The sequence below is a fragment of the Salvelinus fontinalis genome, chromosome 7 (genome assembly GCF_029448725.1).
Source record: "Salvelinus fontinalis isolate EN_2023a chromosome 7, ASM2944872v1, whole genome shotgun sequence".
Lineage (NCBI taxonomy): Eukaryota > Metazoa > Chordata > Actinopteri > Salmoniformes > Salmonidae > Salvelinus > Salvelinus fontinalis.
Genome location: NC_074671.1, coordinates 8,025,276 through 8,049,336, shown reverse-complemented (window position 1 = coordinate 8,049,336; position 24,061 = coordinate 8,025,276). Strand labels below are relative to the sequence as shown.

Here is a 24,061-nt window from a genome sequence, read left to right as displayed (position 1 = left end):
CCTGGTGTCTGTTTTTCGTCTACATTCTTTGTTCTGCCATGCTAACCTTGTTATTGCAGCAATGATCTCTGGGTAAAAGGTATCACCTTTGACCTTTAACCTTGTGGTGATAAGATGCTTCATGTTGCCATGCGGTGGTGAGATGGTAACTAATTAAGCAGGATCAATGTCTTTTATAAATATCTTCTTCCAAATGTAGCATCTAAAGTTACATCCTAAACATGACAACATGGAAATATACAATTAAAAAAACAAAAAACAACAAATGAATGGAACATGAAGTATATAATGTAATATGTCCATAACTACTGTGTTTTCATGTGCCATGCACACAGTAATTGCTTGGTTAAACCAGTAAGGTTCCTCTGCAATAGGATCCATTACAAATACTCCTCATCCTCTCACCCTTGTCAACATTGTACGTTCAGTGGTTGTCCATTGGGAAGCACACACCACTGACTCCACTATGTCCACTAGATTCATCATTTTGGAAGGTTGACATCAACAGCAGGATTGGAGGAAGTTATTGCATGGATTGAGTTGTTCTGCAAGAGTTTTCAATGTGATTGATATGTTGTTCTTGTCCACAGGGATTCCAAGGAAAGACAGGTCCACCCGGCCCAGGAGGAGTTGTTGGTCCTCAGGTACGGTACTATAGGTTTACTACAGGTACTATAGGTTTACTACAGGTACAATAGGTTTACTACAGGTACTATCAGTTTACTACAGGTACTATAGGTTTACTATAGGTACAATAGGTTTACTACAGGTACGGTACTATAGGTTTACTATAGGTACAATAGGTTTACTACAGGTACTATAGGTTTACTACAGGTACTATCGGTTTACTACAGGTACTATAGGTTTACTATAGGTACAATAGGTTTACTACAGGTACAATAGGTTTACTACAGGTACTATAGGTTTACTACAGGTACTATAGGTTTACTATAAGTACAATAGGTTTACTACAGGTACGGTACTATAGGTTTACTACAGGTACTATAGGTTTACTACAGGTAAGGTACTATAGGTTTACTACAGGTACTATAGGTTTACTACAGGCACTATAGGTTTACTACAGGTACTATAGGTTTACTACAGGTACTATAGGTTTACTACAGGTACTATAGGTTTACTACATGTACTATAGGTTTACTACAGGTACTATAGGTTTACTACATGCACTATAGGTTTACTACAGGTACTATAGGTTTACTACAGGTACTATAGGTTTACTACATGTACTATAGGTTTACTACATGTACTATAGGTTTACTACAGGTAAGGTACTATAGGTTTACTACAGGTACTATATGTTTACTACAGGTAAGGTACTATAGGTTTACTACATGTAAGGAAATATAGGTTTACTACAGGTAAGGTACTATAGGTTTACTACAGGTACTATAGGTTTACTACAGGTACGGTACTATAGGTTTACTACAGGTAAGGAAATATAGGTTTACTACAGGTAAGGTACTATAGGTTTACTACAGGTAAGGTACTATAGGTTTACTACAGGTAAGGTACTATAGGTTTACTACAGGTAAGGAACTATAGGTTACTATAGGTTTACTACAGGTAAGGTACTATAGGTTTACTACAGGTAAGGAACAATAGGTTACTATAGGTTTTCTACAGTTACGGTACTATAATGGACATTATGGACTAAATGAATGTAGCACTTCTTGGTCCACAGGTAAGTAAACATAATAAGATACATTTATGAAGAACTGTTCAGATTATTTAATCATACTTTCATTCTCCAGATCTCACGTCATTCACTAGCAGAAGTGATAGAGTACAGTACATCTATAATAGGTTTGGAATTATCTAAGGGTCTTATGTTATGGTAGAGTGGCTCATGCCTCTACCGATGATGCCCATAATATCTTCTTCTTCTTCTTCTTCACTTCCTTACAGGGCCCCACAGGAGAGACCGGTCCAATCGGTGACAGAGGTCACCCTGGATCCCCAGGACCACCCGGAGAGCAGGGTCTTCCTGGCTCTGCTGGCAAAGAGGGAGCCAAGGTAAACGTCACTAAAGACCCACCTCACTGGAATAAGACTCATAACTTGACAGCCCAACAGATCTCCAGAACTCCAGGGCTCTGACCAAAATATATTTAAAAAAACAATACTAGATACAGATTATGTCTAGTCCTGGAATAAAACGTGAACAATTGGAGAATCTCCACTGAACACGTTTTTGGTCTAGGAATGTAAGCATGAAGTGTATTTTGGCAGACAGCTGGTGAAGTTAGCAGATGGTTGGGGACTGAGGGTTGGGGAGTGATTGAATTTCCATGCATCCCGATTGCCCATATAAAATCAAATCAAATCAAAGTTTATTTGTCACGTGCGCCGAATACAGGTGTAGCCCTTACAGTGCAATGCTTACTTACAGGCTCTAACCAACAGTGCAAAAAAGGTATTAGGTGAACAATAGGTAAGTAAACAAATAAAACAACAGTAAAAAGACAGGCTATATACAGTAGCGAGGCTATAAAAGTAGCGAGGCTACATACAGACAGCGGTTATTCAGGCTGATTGACGTAGTATGTACAAGTAGATATGGTTAAAGTGACTATGCATATATGATGAACAGAGAGTAGCAGTAGCGTAAAAGAGGGGTTGGCGGGTGGCGGGTGGGACACAATGCAGATGGCCCGGTTAGCCAATGTGCGGGAGCAGTGGTTGGTCGGCCCAATTGAGGTAGTATGTACATTAATGTATAGTTAAAGTGACTATGCATATGTGATAAACAGAGAGTAGCTACTTTACTACCAGCCAGTTCCAAGACCTCACAGCCCCTCCCTCTGACTCCTTTACTACCAGCCAGTTCTCAGACCTCCCAGCCCCTCCCTCTGTCTCCTCCTTTACTACCAGCCAGTTCCAAGACCTCCCAGCCCCTCCCTCTGACTCCTTCTTTACTACCAGCCAGTTCCAAGACCTCCCAGCCCCTCCCTCTGTCTCCTCCTTTACTACCAGCCAGTTCCAAGACCTCCCAGCCCCTCCCTCTGACTCCTCCTTTACTACCAGCCAGTTCCAAGACCTCCCAGCCCCTCCCTCTGACTCCTCCTTTACTACCAGCCAGTTCCAAGACCTCCCAGCCCCTCCCTCTGACTCCTCCTTTACTACCAGCCAGTTCCATGAGCTCCCAGCCCCTCCCTCTGACTTCTTTACTACCAGCCAGTTCCAAGAGCTCCCAGCCCCTCCCTCTGACTCCTCCTTTACTACCAGCCAGTTCTCAGACCTCCCAGGCCCTCCCTCTGACTCCTCCTTTAATACCAGCCAGTTCGAAGAGCTCCCAGCCCCTCCCTCTGACTCTGTCTTTACTACCAGCCAGTTCCAAGAGCTCCCAGCCCCTCCCTCTGACTCCTCCTTTACTACCAGCCAGTTCCAAGAGCTCCCAGCCCCTCCCTCTGACTCCTCCTTTACTACCAGCCAGTTCCAAGAGCTCCCAGCCCCTCCCTCTGACTCCTATACTACCAGCCAGTTCCAAGACCTCCCAGCCCCTCCCTCTGACTCCTTTACTACCAGCCAGTTCCAAGACCTCTCAGCCCCTCCCTCTGACTCCTCCTTTACTACCAGCCAGTTCCAAGACCTCCCAGCCCCTCCCTCTGACTCTGTCTTTACTACCAGCCAGTTCCAAGACCTCCCAGCCCCTCCCTCTGACTCTGTCTTTACTACCAGCCAGTCCCAAGAGCTCCCAGCCCCTCCCTCTGACTCCTTTACTACCAGCCAGTTCCAAGAGCTCCCAGCCCCTCCCTCTGACTCCTCCTTTACTACCAGCCAGTTCCAAGACCTCCCAGCCCCTCCCTCTGACTCCTCCTTTACTACCAGCCAGTTCCAAGACCTCCCAGCCCCTCCCTCTGACTCCTTTACTACCAGCCAGTTCCAAGACCTCCCAGCCCCTCCCTCTGACTCCTCCTTTACTACCAGCCAGTTCCAAGACCTCCCAGCCCCTCCCTCTGACTCTGTCTTTACTACCAGCCAGTCCCAAGAGCTCCCAGCCCCTCCCTCTGACTCCTATACTACCAGCCAGTTCCAAGACCTCCCAGCCCCTCCCTCTGACTCCTTTACTACCAGCCAGTTCCAAGACCTCTCAGCCCCTCCCTCTGACTCCTCCTTTACTACCAGCCAGTTCCAAGACCTCCCAGCCCCTCCCTCTGACTCTGTCTTTACTACCAGCCAGTTCCAAGACCTCCCAGCCCCTCCCTCTGACTCTGTCTTTACTACCAGCCAGTCCCAAGAGCTCCCAGCCCCTCCCTCTGACTCCTTTACTACCAGCCAGTTCCAAGAGCTCCCAGCCCCTCCCTCTGACTCCTCCTTTACTACCAGCCAGTTCCAAGACCTCCCAGCCCCTCCCTCTGACTCCTCCTTTACTACCAGCCAGTTCCAAGACCTCCCAGCCCCTCCCTCTGACTCCTTTACTACCAGCCAGTTCCAAGACCTCCCAGCCCCTCCCTCTGACTCCTCCTTTACTACCAGCCAGTTCCAAGACCTCCCAGCCCCTCCCTCTGACTCTGTCTTTACTACCAGCCAGTCCCAAGAGCTCCCAGCCCCTCCCTCTGACTCCTATACTACCAGCCAGTTCCAAGACCTCCCAGCCCCTCCCTCTGACTCTGTCTTTACTACCAGCCAGTTCCAAGAGTTCCCAGCCCCTCCCTCTGACTCCTCCTTTACTACCAGCCAGTTCTCAGACCTCCCAGCCCCTCCCTCTGACTCTGTCTTTACTACCAGCCAGTTCCAAGACCTCCCAGCCCCTCCCTCTGACTCTGTCTTTACTACCAGCCAGTTCCAAGACCTCCCAGCCCCTCCCTCTGACTCTATCTTTACTACCAGCCAGTTCCAAGAGCTCCCAGCCCCTCCCTCTGACTCCTTTACTACCAGCCAGTTCCAAGACCTCCCAGCCCCTCCCTCTGACTCCTCCTTTACTACCAGCCAGTTCCAAGACCTCCCAGCCCCTCCCTCTGACTCCTTTACTACCAGCCAGTTCCAAGACCTCCCAGCCCCTCCCTCTGACTCCTCCTTTACTACCAGCCAGTTCCAAGACCTCCCAGCCCCTCCCTCTGACTCCTCCTTTACTACCAGCCAGTTCCAAGAGCTCCCAGCCCCTCCCTCTGACTCCTCCTTTACTACCAGCCAGTTCCAAGACCTCCCAGCCCCTCCCTCTGACTCTGTCTTTACTACCAGCCAGTTCCAAGAGCTCCCAGCCCCTCCCTCTGACTCCTTTACTACCAGCCAGTTCCAAGACCTCCCAGCCCCTCCCTCTGACTCCTCCTTTACTACCAGCCAGTTCCAAGACCTCCCAGCCCCTCCCTCTGACTCCTTTACTACCAGCCAGTTCCAAGACCTCCCAGCCCCTCCCTCTGACTCCTCCTTTACTACCAGCCAGTTCCAAGACCTCCCAGCCCCTCCCTCTGACTCCTCCTTTACTACCAGCCAGTTCCAAGAGCTCCCAGCCCCTCCCTCGGACTCCTCCTTTACTACCAGCCAGTTCTCAGACCTCCCAGCCCCTCCCTCTGACTCCTCCTTTAATACCAGCCAGTTCGAAGAGCTCCCAGCCCCTCCCTCTGACTCTGTCTTTACTACCAGCCAGTTCCAAGAGCTCCCAGCCCCTCCCTCTGACTCCTCCTTTACTACCAGCCAGTTCTCAGACCTCCCAGCCCCTCCCTCTGACTCTGTCTTTACTACCAGCCAGTTCCAAGACCTCCCAGCCCCTCCCTCTGACTCTGTCTTTACTACCAGCCAGTTCCAAGACCTCCCAGCCCCTCCCTCTGACTCTATCTTTACTACCAGCCAGTTCCAAGAGCTCCCAGCCCCTCCCTCTGACTCCTTTACTACCAGCCAGTTCCAAGACCTCCCAGCCCCTCCCTCTGACTCCTCCTTTACTACCAGCCAGTTCCAAGACCTCCCAGCCCCTCCCTCTGACTCCTCCTTTACTACCAGCCAGTTCCAAGAGCTCCCAGCCCCTCCCTCTGACTTCTTTACTACCAGCCAGTTCCAAGAGCTCCCAGCCCCTCCCTCTGACTCCTCCTTTACTACCAGCCAGTTCTCAGACCTCCCAGCCCCTCCCTCTGACTCCTCCTTTAATACCAGCCAGTTCGAAGAGCTCCCAGCCCCTCCCTCTGACTCTGTCTTTACTACCAGACAGTTCCAAGAGCTCCCAGCCCCTCCCTCTGACTCCTCCTTTACTACCAGCCAGTTCTCAGACCTCCCAGCCCCTCCCTCTGACTCTGTCTTTGCTACCAGCCAGTTCCAAGACCTCCCAGCCCCTCCCTCTGACTCTGTCTTTACTACCAGCCAGTTCCAAGACCTCCCAGCCCCTCCCTCTGACTCCTCCTTTACTACCAGCCAGTTCCAAGAGCTCCCAGCCCCTCCCTCTGACTCCTCCTTTACTACCAGCCAGTTCCAAGAGCTCCCAGCCCCTCCCTCTGACTCCTATACTACCAGCCAGTTCCAAGACCTCCCAGCCCCTCCCTCTGACTCCTTTACTACCAGCCAGTTCCAAGACCTCTCAGCCCCTCCCTCTGACTCCTCCTTTACTACCAGCCAGTTCCAAGACCTCCCAGCCCCTCCCTCTGACTCTGTCTTTACTACCAGCCAGTTCCAAGACCTCCCAGCCCCTCCCTCTGACTCTGTCTTTACTACCAGCCAGTTCCAAGAGCTCCCAGCCCCTCCCTCTGACTCCTTTACTACCAGCCAGTTCCACGACCTCTCAGCCCCTCCCTCTGACTCCTCCTTTACTACCAGCCAGTTCCAAGACCTCCCAGCCCCTCCCTCTGACTCCTCCTTTACTACCAGCCAGTTCCAAGACCTCTCAGCCCCTCCCTCTGACTCCTCCTTTACTACCAGCCAGTTCCAAGACCTCCCAGCCCCTCCCTCTGACTCCTTTACTACCAGCCAGTTCCAAGACCTCCCAGCCCCTCCCTCTGACTCCTTTACTACCAGCCAGTTCCAAGACCTCCCAGCCCCTCCCTCTGACTCCTCCTTTAATACCAGCCAGTTCCAAGAGCTCCCAGCCCCTCCCTCTGACTCCTTTACTACCAGCCAGTTCCAAGACCTCCCAGCCCCTCCCTCTGACTCCTCCTTTACTACCAGCCAGTTCCAAGACCTCCCAGCCCCTCCCTCTGACTCCTTTACTACCAGCCAGTTCCAAGACCTCCCAGCCCCTCCCTCTGACTCCTTTACTACCAGCCAGTTCCAAGACCTCCCAGCCCCTCCCTCTGACTCCTCCTTTACTACCAGCCAGTTCCAAGACCTCCCAGCCCCTCCCTCTGACTCCTTTACTACCAGCCAGTTCCAAGACCTCTCAGCCCCTCCCTCTGACTCCTCCTTTACTACCAGCCAGTTCCAAGACCTCCCAGCCCCTCCCTCTGACTCTGTCTTTACTACCAGCCAGTTCCAAGACCTCCAAGCCCCTCCCTCTGACTCTGTCTTTACTACCAGCCAGTTCCAAGAGCTCCCAGCCCCTCCCTCTGACTCCTTTACTACCAGCCAGTTCCAAGACCTCTCAGCCCCTCCCTCTGACTCATCCTTTACTACCAGCCAGTTCCAAGACCTCCCAGCCCCTCCCTCTGACTCCTCCTTTACTACCAGCCAGTTCCAAGACCTCCCAGCCCCTCCCTCTGACTCCTCCTTTACTACCAGCCAGTTCCAAGACCTCCCAGCCCCTCCCTCTGACTCCTTTACTACCAGCCAGTTCCAAGACCTCCCAGCCCCTCCCTCTGACTCCTTTACTACCAGCCAGTTCCAAGAGCTCCCAGCCCCTCCCTCTGACTCCTTTACTACCAGCCAGTTCCAAGACCTCCCAGCCCCTCCCTCTGACTCCTCCTTTAATACCAGCCAGTTCCAAGAGCTCCCAGCCCCTCCCTCTGACTCCTCCTTTACTACCAGCCAGTTCCAAGACCTCCCAGCCCCTCCCTCTGACTCCTTTACTACCAGCCAGTTCCAAGACCTCCCAGCCCCTCCCTCTGACTCTTTTACTACCAGCCAGTTCCAAGACCTCCCAGCCCCTCCCTCTGACTCCTCCTTTACTACCAGCCAGTTCCAAGACCTCCCAGCCCCTCCCTCTGACTCTGTCTTTACTACCAGCCAGTTCCAAGACCTCCCAGCCCCTCCCTCTGACTCTGTCTTTACTACCAGCCAGTTCCAAGACCTCCCAGCCCCTCCCTCTGACTCTATCTTTACTACCAGCCAGTTCCAAGAGCTCCCAGCCCCTCCCTCTGACTCCTTTACTACCAGCCAGTTCCAAGACCTCCCAGCCCCTCCCTCTGACTCCTCCTTTACTACCAGCCAGTTCCAAGACCTCCCAGCCCCTCCCTCTGACTCCTTTACTACCAGCCAGTTCCAAGACCTCCCAGCCCCTCCCTCTGACTCCTCCTTTACTACCAGCCAGTTCCAAGACCTCCCAGCCCCTCCCTCTGACTCCTCCTTTACTACCAGCCAGTTCCAAGAGCTCCCAGCCCCTCCCTCTGACTCCTCCTTTACTACCAGCCAGTTCCAAGACCTCCCAGCCCCTCCCTCTGACTCTGTCTTTACTACCAGCCAGTTCCAAGAGCTCCCAGCCCCTCCCTCTGACTCCTTTACTACCAGCCAGTTCCAAGACCTCCCAGCCCCTCCCTCTGACTCCTCCTTTACTACCAGCCAGTTCCAAGACCTCCCAGCCCCTCCCTCTGACTCCTTTACTACCAGCCAGTTCCAAGACCTCCCAGCCCCTCCCTCTGACTCCTCCTTTACTACCAGCCAGTTCCAAGACCTCCCAGCCCCTCCCTCTGACTCCTCCTTTACTACCAGCCAGTTCCAAGAGCTCCCAGCCCCTCCCTCGGACTCCTCCTTTACTACCAGCCAGTTCTCAGACCTCCCAGCCCCTCCCTCTGACTCCTCCTTTAATACCAGCCAGTTCGAAGAGCTCCCAGCCCCTCCCTCTGACTCTGTCTTTACTACCAGCCAGTTCCAAGAGCTCCCAGCCCCTCCCTCTGACTCCTCCTTTACTACCAGCCAGTTCTCAGACCTCCCAGCCCCTCCCTCTGACTCTGTCTTTACTACCAGCCAGTTCCAAGACCTCCCAGCCCCTCCCTCTGACTCTGTCTTTACTACCAGCCAGTTCCAAGACCTCCCAGCCCCTCCCTCTGACTCTATCTTTACTACCAGCCAGTTCCAAGAGCTCCCAGCCCCTCCCTCTGACTCCTTTACTACCAGCCAGTTCCAAGACCTCCCAGCCCCTCCCTCTGACTCCTCCTTTAATACCAGCCAGTTCCAAGACCTCCCAGCCCCTCCCTCTGACTCCTCCTTTACTACCAGCCAGTTCCAAGAGCTCCCAGCCCCTCCCTCTGACTTCTTTACTACCAGCCAGTTCCAAGAGCTCCCAGCCCCTCCCTCTGACTCCTCCTTTACTACCAGCCAGTTCTCAGACCTCCCAGCCCCTCCCTCTGACTCCTCCTTTAATACCAGCCAGTTCGAAGAGCTCCCAGCCCCTCCCTCTGACTCTGTCTTTACTACCAGCCAGTTCCAAGAGCTCCCAGCCCCTCCCTCTGACTCCTCCTTTACTACCAGCCAGTTCTCAGACCTCCCAGCCCCTCCCTCTGACTCTGTCTTTGCTACCAGCCAGTTCCAAGACCTCCCAGCCCCTCCCTCTGACTCTGTCTTTACTACCAGCCAGTTCCAAGACCTCCCAGCCCCTCCCTCTGACTCCTCCTTTACTACCAGCCAGTTCCAAGAGCTCCCAGCCCCTCCCTCTGACTCCTCCTTTACTACCAGCCAGTTCCAAGAGCTCCCAGCCCCTCCCTCTGACTCCTATACTACCAGCCAGTTCCAAGACCTCCCAGCCCCTCCCTCTGACTCCTTTACTACCAGCCAGTTCCAAGACCTCTCAGCCCCTCCCTCTGACTCCTCCTTTACTACCAGCCAGTTCCAAGACCTCCCAGCCCCTCCCTCTGACTCTGTCTTTACTACCAGCCAGTTCCAAGACCTCCCAGCCCCTCCCTCTGACTCTGTCTTTACTACCAGCCAGTTCCAAGAGCTCCCAGCCCCTCCCTCTGACTCCTTTACTACCAGCCAGTTCCACGACCTCTCAGCCCCTCCCTCTGACTCCTCCTTTACTACCAGCCAGTTCCAAGACCTCCCAGCCCCTCCCTCTGACTCCTCCTTTACTACCAGCCAGTTCCAAGACCTCTCAGCCCCTCCCTCTGACTCCTCCTTTACTACCAGCCAGTTCCAAGACCTCCCAGCCCCTCCCTCTGACTCCTTTACTACCAGCCAGTTCCAAGACCTCCCAGCCCCTCCCTCTGACTCCTTTACTACCAGCCAGTTCCAAGACCTCCCAGCCCCTCCCTCTGACTCCTCCTTTAATACCAGCCAGTTCCAAGAGCTCCCAGCCCCTCCCTCTGACTCCTTTACTACCAGCCAGTTCCAAGACCTCCCAGCCCCTCCCTCTGACTCCTCCTTTACTACCAGCCAGTTCCAAGACCTCCCAGCCCCTCCCTCTGACTCCTTTACTACCAGCCAGTTCCAAGACCTCCCAGCCCCTCCCTCTGACTCCTTTACTACCAGCCAGTTCCAAGACCTCCCAGCCCCTCCCTCTGACTCCTCCTTTACTACCAGCCAGTTCCAAGACCTCCCAGCCCCTCCCTCTGACTCCTTTACTACCAGCCAGTTCCAAGACCTCTCAGCCCCTCCCTCTGACTCCTCCTTTACTACCAGCCAGTTCCAAGACCTCCCAGCCCCTCCCTCTGACTCTGTCTTTACTACCAGCCAGTTCCAAGACCTCCAAGCCCCTCCCTCTGACTCTGTCTTTACTACCAGCCAGTTCCAAGAGCTCCCAGCCCCTCCCTCTGACTCCTTTACTACCAGCCAGTTCCAAGACCTCTCAGCCCCTCCCTCTGACTCATCCTTTACTACCAGCCAGTTCCAAGACCTCCCAGCCCCTCCCTCTGACTCCTCCTTTACTACCAGCCAGTTCCAAGACCTCCCAGCCCCTCCCTCTGACTCCTCCTTTACTACCAGCCAGTTCCAAGACCTCCCAGCCCCTCCCTCTGACTCCTTTACTACCAGCCAGTTCCAAGACCTCCCAGCCCCTCCCTCTGACTCCTTTACTACCAGCCAGTTCCAAGAGCTCCCAGCCCCTCCCTCTGACTCCTTTACTACCAGCCAGTTCCAAGACCTCCCAGCCCCTCCCTCTGACTCCTCCTTTAATACCAGCCAGTTCCAAGAGCTCCCAGCCCCTCCCTCTGACTCCTCCTTTACTACCAGCCAGTTCCAAGACCTCCCAGCCCCTCCCTCTGACTCCTTTACTACCAGCCAGTTCCAAGACCTCCCAGCCCCTCCCTCTGACTCTTTTACTACCAGCCAGTTCCAAGACCTCCCAGCCCCTCCCTCTGACTCCTCCTTTACTACCAGCCAGTTCCAAGACCTCCCAGCCCCTCCCTCTGACTCCTTTACTACCAGCCAGTTCCAAGACCTCCCGGCCCCTCCCTCTGTCTCCTTCTTTACTACCAGCCAGTTCCAAGACATCCCAACCCCTCCCTCTGTCTCTGTCTTTACTACCAGCCAGTTCCAAGACCTCCCAGCCCCTCCCTCTGACTCTGTCTTTACTACCAGCCAGTTCCAAGAGCTCCCAGCCCCTCCCTCTGACTCCTCCTTTACTACCAGCCAGTTCCAAGACCTCCCAGCCCCTCCCTCTGACTCCTTCTTTACTACCAGCCAGTTCCAAGAGCTCCCAGCCCCTCCCTCTGACTCCTCCTTTACTACCAGCCAGTTCCAAGACCTCCCGGCCCCTCCCTCTGTCTCCTTCTTTACTACCAGCCAGTTCCAAGACATCCCAACCCCTCCCTCTGTCTCTGTCTTTACTACCAGCCAGTTCCAAGACCTCCCAGCCCCTCCCTCTGACTCTGTCTTTACTACCAGCCAGTTCCAAGAGCTCCCAGCCCCTCCCTCTGACTCCTCCTTTACTACCAGCCAGTTCCAAGACCTCCCAGCCCCTCCCTCTGACTCCTTCTTTACTACCAGCCAGTTCCAAGAGCTCCCAGCCCCTCCCTCTGACTCCTCCTTTACTACCAGCCAGTTCCAAGAGCTCCCAGCCCCTCCCTCTGACTCCTCCTTTACTACCAGCCAGTTCCAAGACCTCCCAGCCCCTCCCTCTGACTCCTCCTTTACTACCAGCCAGTTCCAAGACCTCCCAGCCCCTCCCTCTGACTCCTTTACTACCAGCCAGTTCCAAGAGCTCCCAGCCCCTCCCTCTGACTCCTCCTTTACTACCAGCCAGTTCCAAGAGCTCCCAGACCCTCCCTCTGACTCCTTCTTTACTACCAGCCAGTTCCAAGACCTCCCAGCCCCTCCCTCTGACTCCTCCTTTACTACCAGCCAGTTCCAAGACCTCCCAGCCCCTCCCTCTGACTCCTCCTTTAATACCAGCCAGTTCCAAGAGCTCCCAGCCCCTCCCTCTGACTCCTCCTTTAATACCAGCCAGTTCCAAGAGCTCCCAGCCCCTCCCTCTGACTCCTTCTTTACTACCAGCCAGTTCCAAGAGCTCCCAGCCCCTCCCTCTGACTCCTCCTTTACTACCAGCCAGTTCCAAGACCTCCCAGCCCCTCCCTCTGACTCCTTCTTTACTACCAGCCAGTTCCAAGAGCTCCCAGCCCCTCCCTCTGACTCCTCCTTTACTACCAGCCAGTTCCAAGAGCTCCCAGCCCCTCCCTCTGACTCCTCCTTTACTACCAGCCAGTTCCAAGAGCTCCCAGCCCCTCCCTCTGACTCCTCCTTTAATACCAGCCAGTTCCAAGAGCTCCCAGCCCCTCCCTCTGACTCCTCCTTTAATACCAGCTAGTTCCAAGAGCTCCCAGCCCCTCCCTCTGACTCCTTCTTTACTACCAGCCAGTTCCAAGAGCTCTCAGCCCCTCCCTCTGACTCCTCCTTTAGATTTCCTTGCTTCCCAGAAGGAGACCGTGTAATCAACTCCATTGGCTAACTCCAACCTCCTACCACCCATCCACCACCAGGTTCTAGGCATCAGTTACAGTTCCTTCAGAAAGAATTCACATCACTTTACTTTTTCCACATGTTGTTGTGTTACATCCTGAATTTAAAATTAAAATAATGTGTCACTGGCCTACACACAATACCCCATGATGTCAAAGTGGAACTATGTTTTTCAAAATGTCTGCAAATTAATTACAAATGAAAAGCTGAAATGTATTGAGTCAATAAGTATTTAACCCCTTTGTTATGGCAAGCCTAAATAAGTACAGGATTAAATATTTTCTTAACAAGTCACATAATATGTTGCATGGACTCACTCTGTGTGCAATAGTAGTGTTTAACATGATTTTTTAATCACTACAGTACCTCATCTCTGTACCCCACACATACAATAATCTGTAAGGTCCCTCAGTCGAGCAATTCATTTAAAACACAGATTCAACCACAAAGACCAGGTAGGTTTTCCAATGGCTCAAATAGTTACTGTTTTGGCTTAAATATAATTGTCTAGCAATGATTAACAACCAATTTGACAGGACTTTAAGAACTTTGAAAATAATAATGAGCAATTCTTGCTCAATCCAGCTCTGTAAAGTTCTTAGAGATTTACCCATAAAAACTCACAGCTGTAATTGCTGCCAAATGTGCTTTTACAACGTATTGACTCTGGGATGTGAATACAAATGTCATATTTTTTGTATTTAATTTTCACTAAATTAGCAAACATTTCTAAAAACATGTTTTCACTTTCGTTATTATGGGGTATTGTGTGAGATTTAAAAACAAATCTATGTAATCAATTTTGAATTCAGGCAGTAACTCAACAAAATGTGGAATAAGTCTACAGTGGCTTCAGAATAGTTCCTGGGAGGGAGGGGCTTCTCTCTCTCTCTCTCTCTCTCTCTCTCTCTCTCTCTCTCTCTCTCTCTCTCTCTCTCTCTCTCTCTCTCTCTCTCTCTCTCTCTCTCTCTCTCTCTCTCTCTCTCTCTCTCTCTCTCTCTCTCTCTCTCTCCCTCTCTCCCTCTCTCCCTCTCTCCCTCTCTCCCTCTCCCCTCTCGGACTGTATTGTCCTCTAGGACTGTATTATAATAGTCTCTCTGCTAGTTGTCCTCTAGGACTGTATTATAATAGTCTCTCAGCTAGTTGTCCTCTAGGACTGTATTATAATAGTCTCTCTGCTAGTTGTCCTCTAGGACTGTATTATAATAGTCTCTCAGCTAGTTGTCCTCTAGGACTGTATTATAATAGTCTCTCAGCTAGTTGTCCTCTAGGACTGTATTATAATAGTCTCTCTGCTAGTTGTCCTCTAGGACTGTATTATAATAGTCTCTCAGCTAGTTGTCCTCTAGGACTGTATTATAATAGTCTCTGAGCTAGTTGTCCTCTAGGACTGTATTATAATAGTCTCTGAGCTAGTTGTCCTCTAGGACTGTATTATAATAGTCTCTCAGCTAGTTGTCCTCTAGGACTGTATTATAATAGTCTCTCAGCTAGTTGTCCTCTAGGACTGTATTATAATAGTCTCTCAGCTAGTTGTCCTCTAGGACTGTATTATAATAGTCTCTCAGCTAGTTGTCCTCTAGGACTGTATTATAATAGTCTCTGAGCTAGTTGTCCTCTAGGACTGTATTATAATAGTCTCTGAGCTAGTTGTCCTCTAGGACTGTATTATAATAGTCTCTCAGCTAGTTGTCCTCTAGGACTGTATTATAATAGTCTCTGAGCTAGTTGTCCTCTAGGACTGTATTATAATAGTCTCTGAGCTAGTTGTCCTCTAGGACTGTATTATAATAGTCTCTGAGCTAGTTGTCCTCTAGGACTGTATTATAATAGTCTCTCAGCTAGTTGTCCTCTAGGACTGTATTATAATAGTCTCTCAGCTAGTTGTCCTCTAGGACTGTGTTATAATAGTCTCTGAGCTAGTTGTCCTCTAGGACTGTGTTTATAATAGTCTCTGAGCTAGTTGTCCTCTAGGACTGTATTATAATAGTCTCTCTGCTAGTTGTCCTCTAGGACTGTATTATAATAGTCTCTCTGCTAGTTGTCCTCTAGGACTGTGTTATAATAGTGCTTGATCTGAATTTTATGAATTTTGTAACGTTGTTCCTTATCAGAATAAAGAAACGTCCATGACATTGATTAGCACAGGGCTTTGATATTGATGCCGTCAGAACTAAAGCATCCCCTCAATGTCTAAAATGTGCATATTCTGTCATGATGTCAAAGGGAAACCATGAGAATAAAGTATTTTGTTTTAGTGTTTCTCTTCGTTCACCAGATAACATCAGGAAGGCTGTCGAATGCTAGTGAAATGAACGCAGTAGAAAGGATATCAGAAATATCTTAGCATGGTGCAGCCTCACACCCCGTCCTCTGCTGCTGGCCACCTCTCACCCCATCCTCTGCTGCTGGCCACCTCTCACCCTGTCCTCTGCTTCTGGCCACCTCTCACCCCGTCCTCTGCTTCTGGCCACCTCTCACCCCGTCCTCTGCTTCTGGCCACCTCTCACCCCGTCCTCTGCTGTATGTTGGTGTCTGTAGGGAGACCCCGGTCCCCAGGGAGCCTCCGGTAAGGACGGTCCCGCTGGTCTACGAGGATTCCCAGGAGAGAGAGGTCTGCCCGGCGCGTCGGTAAGAAACACCCCACCCTTCCATTACATATTCCCCCTTTATTCACTGACAAAGACAGACCACCACCCGTGACAAGTGAACCAGTACCAATGTAGAGGTATACATCTCATTAGACCCATAGAGGGAGGATGTCACCCATCCATCTATCTACCGCAGGCAAACTCAAAGAGACGTGTTACAAATGAACAGATCCCCCTGAATAGGCTTCCCACCGACCGGCCGACACCACTGTTTTAAACAACGGCCGCTGACGTTTGATTTTGTAAAGGAAAACATCTGACCATCTGTCCTGCTCCTTCCCTGACTCTTCCAAAGTGTTTGTATTGTACACTGCTCATTTGTCCCAATTTTGAAATCACAAACAGAAAACTATTTAGATCCTTTTTTCACCTATTCCTAACTTAACCCTCCAAGACAATGTCCTGTAGGACGTTGGTACCCAGCCAGGCGTTAAGACAATGTCCTGTAGGACGTTGGTACCCGGCCAGGCTCCAAGACAATGTCCTGTAGGACGTTGGTACCCAGCCAGGCTCCAAGACAATGTTCTGTAGGTTGTTGGTACCCGGCCAGGCTCTAAGACAATGTGCTGTACCCAGCCAGGTTCTAAGACAATGTTCTGTAGGACGTTGGTACCCAGCCAGGCTCCAAGACAATGTTCTGTAGGACGTTGGTTGCCAGCCAGGCTCCAAGACAATGTTCTGTAGGACGTTGGTACCCAGCCAGGCTCCAAGACAATGTTCTGTAGGACGTTGGTACCCGGACAGGCTCTAAGACAATGTTCTGTAGGACGTTGGTACCCAGCCAGGCGCTAAGACAATGTTCTGTAGGACGTTGGTACCCAGCCAGGCGCTAAGACAATGTCCTGTAGGACGTTGGTACCCAGCCAGGCTCCAAGACAATGTTCTGTAGGACGTTGGTACCCGGCCAGGCGCTAAGACAATGTGCCGTATGACGTTGGTACCCAGCCAGGCTCCAAGACAATATTCTGTGGGGCGTTGGTACCCAGCCAGGCGCTAATGAGTCTCTCTCTCCTCACTGAATGAATGACAAATGGATGGATGGGCGAACATTGTGCACCTTCCTTCACAATGTAATTTAAATTAGGCCTAACTGAATGATGAGGAGGGTGAGAAGGTTGATTTAATTAACAAAGAAAAAAGTGTAGTAATGAGTTTGTGTTAAGACTATTTATCAACAGCAAATCATTAAACTGTGCGCCTTGGGGGTGGATACCATTCTCTTTTATGTTTTACTTTGTAAAAATAACCTATTATTGGACTTTTTTATTTACTATAACACTATTACTAATAAGATGCATTGAAAGGGAAATGAAGAGATGCTACTGATAGGCTGAAAGAGACGCCAGGTAACGTTCTCTAGCAGGTACTGATATGCTGAAAGAGATACCCGGTAATGTTCTCTAGCAGGTACTGATATGCTGAAAGAGACGCCCGGTAACATTCTCTAGCAGGTACTGATATGCTGAAAGAGACGCCCGGTAACGTTCTCTAGCAGGTACTGATAGGCTGAAAGAGACGCCCGGTAACGTTCTCTAGCAGGTACTGATAGGCTGAAAGAGACGCCCGGTAACGTTCTCTAGCAGGTACCGATAGGCTGAAAGAGACGCCCGGTAACGTTCTCTAGCAGGTACCGATAGGCTGAAAGAGACGCCCGGTAACGCTCTCTAGCAGGTACTGATAGGCTGAAAGAGATACCCTGTAACGCTTTCTAGCAGGTACTGATAGGCTGAAAGAGATACCCTGTAACGCTCTCTAGCAGGTACTGATAGGCTGAAAGAGATACCCTGTAACGTTCTCTAGCAGGTACCTGTAGAGTGAAAGGCCAGGTGGGTCAGGTGTTGAAGAGAAAAATTATAATTGTGTACTGTAGCTCTGGATCAAACTCCTGATTCAACCCAAAGACGTTGGTTTGTGTCCCAAATGGGAGCCTATTCCCTTTAAGTCCTAGTCAAAAGAAGTACACTAGATTGAGACTAGGGTGCGATTTGGGACAAAGCCAACCTCTGGGACCATTTTTTTTCACACAAGCACTTTTTGGGGGAAACGTTCTTTGTTTTGTTGTATCCATTATTTACTATATTATCGAGCCACTGTTCCACACGAAGCCAAGGTCAATCTCAGCAGGCGAGAGGCTCCCCGTGGTTGTCATTTAGTCTCTCACTGCAACACCCCAAGGCTAATTACTTAATACTGCCATGTGTGTTGCTGAGCCTTAGGGAGCCAATCAGCAATCACACACACACACACGATGGAGGTTACACACACACACACACACACACACACACACACACACACACACACACACACACACACACACACACACACACACACACACACACACACACACACACACACTTTTATTTCAGAACTTCTGTTTTACTGTGCTTTTGATGAGAAAATGTCCGATGGGGAAAATAAATGCTTGTCCTGGTAGAGTAGGAAAAACACACACCTACACACACCTACACACATCTACACACACCTACACAAACCTACACACACCTACACACACATCTACACACACCTACACACAGCTACACACACCTACACACACCTACACACACCTACACACACCTTCACACATCTACACACACCTACACACACCTACACACACCTACACACACCTACACACATTTACACACATCTACACACACCTACACACATCTACACACACCTACACACACCTACACACACCTACACACACCTACACACATTTACACACATCTACACACACCTTCACACTTCTACACACACCTACACACACCTACACACACCTACACACACCTACACACATCTACACACACCTACACACACCTACACACACCTACACACACCTACACACATCTACACACATCTACACACATTTACACACATCTACACACACCTACACACACCTACACACATCTACACACAACTACACACACTTACACACATCTACACACACCTACACACACCTACACACACCTTCACACACCTACTCAATACTGACTGACTGTCTGACTGGGACAGGAGTTATACCACTCAATACTGACTGACTGTCTGACTGGGACAGGAGTTATACCACTCAATACTGACTGACTGTCTGACTGGGACAGGAGTTATACCACTCAATACTGACTGACTGTCTGACTGGGACAGGAGTTACACCACTCAATACTGACTGACTGTCTGACTGGGACAGGAGTTATACCACTCAATACTGACTGACTGACTGGGGCAGGAGTTATACCACGCAATACTGACTGACTGACTGTCTGACTGGGACAGGAGTTATACCACTCAATACTGACTGACTGGGACAGGAGTTATACCACTCAATACTGACTGACTGACTGACTGTCTGACTGGGACAGGAGTTATACCATTCAATACTGACTGACTGTCTGACTTGTAGGGACATCAAACTCTGTCTATCAGGCTGTCTCTTTGGACATACTGTATCACTCTAATCATCCATCTTTCTTCTTCTCCTTCCAGGGTCCAGCTGGTTTGAAGGGAGGAGAAGGACCTCAGGGTCCATCAGGCCCCGTGGTAAGTACACACCTGTCACCGACCATCACCTGTCTGTTGTTAATGTGAAGTATCTACCTGTCACCTACCATCACCTGTCTGTTGTTAATGTGAAGTATTTACCTGTCACCTACCATCACCTGTCTGTTGTTAATGTGAAGTATTTACCTGTCACCTACCATCACCTGTCTGTTGTTAATGTGAAGTATCTACATGTCACCTACCATCACCTGTCTGTTGTTAATGTGAAGTATCTACATGTCACCTACCATCACCTGTCTGTTGTTAATGTGAAGTATCTACATGTCACCTACCATCACCTGTCTGTTGTTAATGTGAAGTATTTACCTATCACCTACCATCACCTGTCTGTTGTTAATGTGAAGTATCTACCTGTCACCTACCATCACCTGTCTGTTGTTAATGTGAAGTATCTACCTGTCACCTACCATCACCTGTCTGTTGTTAATGTGAAGTATCTACATGTCACCTACCATCACCTGTCTGTTGTTAATGTGAAGTATTTACCTATCACCTACCATCACCTGTCTGTTGTTAATGTGAAGTATCTACCTGTCACCTACCATCACCTGTCTGTTGTTAATGTGAAGTATCTACATGTCACCTACCATCACCTGTCTGTTGTTAATGTGAAGTATCTACATGTCACCTACCATCACCTGTCTGTTGTTAATGTGAAGTATCTACATGTCACCTACCATCACCTGTCTGTTGTTAATGTGAAGTATTTACCTATCACCTACCATCACCTGTCTGTTGTTAATGTGAAGTATCTACCTGTCACCTACCATCACCTGTCTGTTGTTAATGTGAAGTATCTACCTGTCACCTACCATCACCTGTCTGTCACCTACCATCACATGTGTACCTGTCTGTTGTTAATGTGAAGTACACACCTGTCTGTCACCTACCACCACCTGTCTTTTGTTAATGTGAAGTACACACCTGTCTGTCAACTACCTACCTGTCTGTTGTTAATGTGAAGTACACACCTGTCTGTCACCTACCTACCTGTCTGTTGTTAATGTGAAGTACACACCTGTCTGTCACCTACCACCACCTGTCTGTCACCTACCACCACCTGTCTGTTGTTAATGTGAAGTACACACCTGTCTGTCACCTACCATCACCTGTCTGTTGTTAATGTGAAGTACACACCTGTCTGTCACCTACCACCACCTGTCTGTCACCTACCATCACCTGTCTGTCACCTACCTACCTACCTGTTATTAATGTGAAGTACACACCTGTCTGTCACCTACCACCACCTGTCCGTCACCTACCACCACCTGTCTGTCACCTACCACCACCTGTCTGTCACCTACCACCACCTGTCTGTCACCTACCACCACCTGTCTGTTGTTAATGTGAAGTACACACCTGTCTGTCACCTACCACCACCTGTCTGTTGTTAATGTGAAGTACACACCTGTCTGTCACCTACCACCACCTGTCTGTTGTTAATGTGAAGTACACACCTGTCTGTCACCTACCACCACCTGTCTGTTGTTAATGTGAAGTATCTACCTGTCTGTAACCTACCATCACCTACCATCACCTGTCTGTTATTAATGTGAAGTACACACCTGTCTGTCACCTACCATCACCTGTCTACCTGTCTGTTGTTAATGTGAAGTATCTACCTGTCTGTTGTTAATGTGAAGTATCTACCTGTCTGTTGTTAATGTGAAGTATCTACCTGTCTGTTGTTAATGTGAAGTATCTACCTGTCTGTAACCTACCATCACCTACCATCACCTGTCTGTTGTTAATGTGAAGTATCTACCTGTCTGTTGTTAATGTGAAGTATCTACCTGTCTGCTGTTAATGTGAAGTATCTACCTGTCTGTTGTTAATGTGAAGTATCTACCTGTCTGTAACCTATCATCACCTACCATCACCTGTCTGTGGTTAATGTGAAGTATCTACCTGTCTGTAACCTACCATCACCTACCATCACCTGTCTGTTATTAATGTGAAGTATCTACCTGTCTGTGGTTAATGTGAAGTATCTACCTGTCTGTTGTTAATGTGAAGTATCTACCTGTCTGTAACCTATCATCACCTACCATCACCTGTCTGTTGTTAATGTGAAGTATCTACCTGTCTGTTGTTAATGTGAAGTATCTAACTGTCTGTAACCTATCATCACCTACCATCACCTGTCTGTGGTTAATGTGAAGTATCTACCTGTCTGCTGTTAATGTGAAGTATCTACCTGTCTGTTGTTAATGTGAAGTATCTACCTGTCTGTAACCTACCATCACCTACCATCACCTGTCTGTTGTTAATGTGAAGTATCTACCTGTCTGTTGTTAATGTGAAGTATCTAACTGTCTGTAACCTATCATCACCTACCATCACCTGTCTGTGGTTAATGTGAAGTATCTACCTGTCTGTTGTTAATGTGAAGTATCTACCTGTCTGTTGTTAATGTGAAGTATCTACCTGTCTGTTGTTAATGTGAAGTATCTACCTGTCTGTAACCTACCATCACCTGTCTGTTGTTAATGTGAAGTATCTACCTGTCTGTTGTTAATGTGAAGTATCTAACTGTCTGTAACCTATCATCACCTACCATCACCTGTCTGTTGTTAATGTGAAGTATCTACCTGTCTGTTGTTAATGTGAAGTATCTACCTGTCTGTAACCTACCATCACCTACCATCACCTGTCTGTGGTTAATGTGAAGGGGATGTTTCGTCAGGTTTCGCCAGTCTTCAGATATCAGGGTTATTGAGAGGGATAGGTCCATACCACTGTCAATGATAGAAGTACAACACAGTACAACACAGTACAACACAGTACAACACAGTACGACACAGTACGACACAGTACGACACAGTACGACACAGTACGACACAGTACATCAGCCTTAGCTGTTCTGACTGTGCTGTTTTGGTTCTTTTTTGGAGGGAGCTATTAGTCTAGGATCAATATTGTCTCACAGCAGGATGCAATGAAGATCCTTGTCCTAGTAGCCTAGCGGTTTAGAGCGTTGGGCCAGTAACTGAAAGGTCAATGGTTTGAAGAGGCGACAAGGTGAACAATCTGTCGATGTGCCCTTGAGCAAGGCACTTACCATTAACCTGTTCCTGTAAGTCGATCTGGATAGAAGTGTCTGCTAAATGGGAGTTCCCGAGTGGCGCAGCGGTCTAAGGTACTGCATCTCAGCGTTAGAGGGGTCACTACAGACCCTGGTTTGATTCCAGGCTGTATCACAGCCGTTTGTGATTGGGAGTCCCATAGGGCGGCGCACAATTTACCCAGCGTCGTCCGGGTTTGGCCGAGGTAGGCTGTCATTGTAAATAAGAATTTGTTCTTAACTGAGTTGCCTAGTTAAATACAAATAAAATATAAAATATTCTATAATAATGACTCCCACAACTAGAGGGCTGTTTTAACCCTTGACGAATAGACAGGCAGGATCCCAGCTATTTTCTGTGATAACTTTGGTTTTCTAATTGCTTTCTCTTAACGTCTGAACATAGGTCCAGGTTGGCTTTCACGTTGGAGTGTCTTCAAAGATTCTTTCACGACAATCTTTTTTTAAACGGATGTTCTTCCCTCTTTACAGCACTAGCTTCATATTGTCCCAGTGTAATGTCTCTTTAGATGGCTTGACAGTGGGCTCAAAGAATAGAGCAGACATGTGAGGTGTCAGTGTGGACTGAATTAGACTGTTTGAGGAAAACATGATTGTCATACTGATATGAAATGAATTCAATGTAACATATTGCTATGTACACTAGCAATGATTCCAATGCATAGCCTGCTTCTGGAAAGTGAGTGTTTGTTTTAATAACATTGCGATGTCTTGGGGTCACAAGACAAGCAAGAAATACCTCATGTGAAGCGGTCATGCAGGAGGTGAAATTGAGATTGGGATTGTTTGCTACCGGCCCATCTGTGATGCGCTCTGCTCCTAGCCTGTGAGGTGAATGAGAGTACGTGTCCACTCCACACTGACTCACCCCGCTGTCTGAGCATCCAGACACTCCCAAGTCCGGTGCAGTTTATTTGTCATATGCACAGCAGTCACATGGTACACAGTACATTGAAATGCTTACTTTGCAGGTTCACTCTCGACAATCTCGATAGGTTTCCATCCATTTGGCGACTGATTTTCATGGGAATATTCTATAATCGGCATTAAAGAAAATATGTGAATGGTGTTTCCACCAAGCAGACTTGTTGCAGATAAAAAGTAGTGTGTGATGACATAGTGCATACAAAATGTAATTATTCCCCGTAAGTTTTCATGTATTGAATAAAAATCGAAAGTTCAATGTGTTTCCATCGCATTTTCAACTCTACCGATAGTTTTGTAACAAACACAGTTGCATTAAATAGTAAATGTGTCTCCTCTGGTCGTGTGTCTCCTCTGGTCTTGTGCCTCCTCTGGTCGTGTGTCTCCTCTGGTCGTGTGTCTCCTCTGGTCTTGTGTCTCCTCTGGTCGTGTGTCTCCTCTGGTCGTGTGTCTCCTCTGGTCTTGTGTCTCCTCTGGTCTTGTGTCCCCTCTGGTCTTGTGTCTCCTCTGGTCGTGTGTCTCCTCTGGTCTTGTGTCTCCTCTGGTCGTGTGTCTCCTCTGGTCTTGTGCCTCCTCTGGTCTTGTGTCTCCTCTGGTCGTGTGTCTCCTCTGGTCGTGTGTCTCCTCTGGTCGTGTGTCTCCTCTGGTCTTGTGTCTCCTCTGGTCGTGTGTCTCCTCTGGTCTTGTGTCTCCTCTGGTCGTGTGTCTCCTCTGGTCTTGTGTCCCCTCTGGTCTTGTGTCTCCTCTGGTCTTGTGTCTCCTCTGGTCTTGTGTCTCCTCTGATCGTGTGTCTCCTCTGGTCTTGTGTCTCCTCTGGTCTTGTGTCTCCTCTGGTCGTGTGTCTCCTCTGGTCTTGTGTCTCCTC

At 49.2% G+C, this 24,061-nt stretch overlaps 1 protein-coding gene across 1 annotated transcript in view; it reads left to right on the top strand.

The window, feature by feature from the left end:
• LOC129858884 (collagen alpha-1(XI) chain-like) overlaps nt 1–24,061 on the top strand; it is a 269,909-nt gene that overhangs the window by 181,246 nt on the left and 64,602 nt on the right. Inside the window, 4 exon segments of the mRNA XM_055928121.1 lie at nt 591–644; nt 1,927–2,034; nt 15,526–15,615; nt 19,113–19,166. Of these exon segments, the coding sequence (XP_055784096.1) occupies nt 591–644; nt 1,927–2,034; nt 15,526–15,615; nt 19,113–19,166 (306 nt within the window).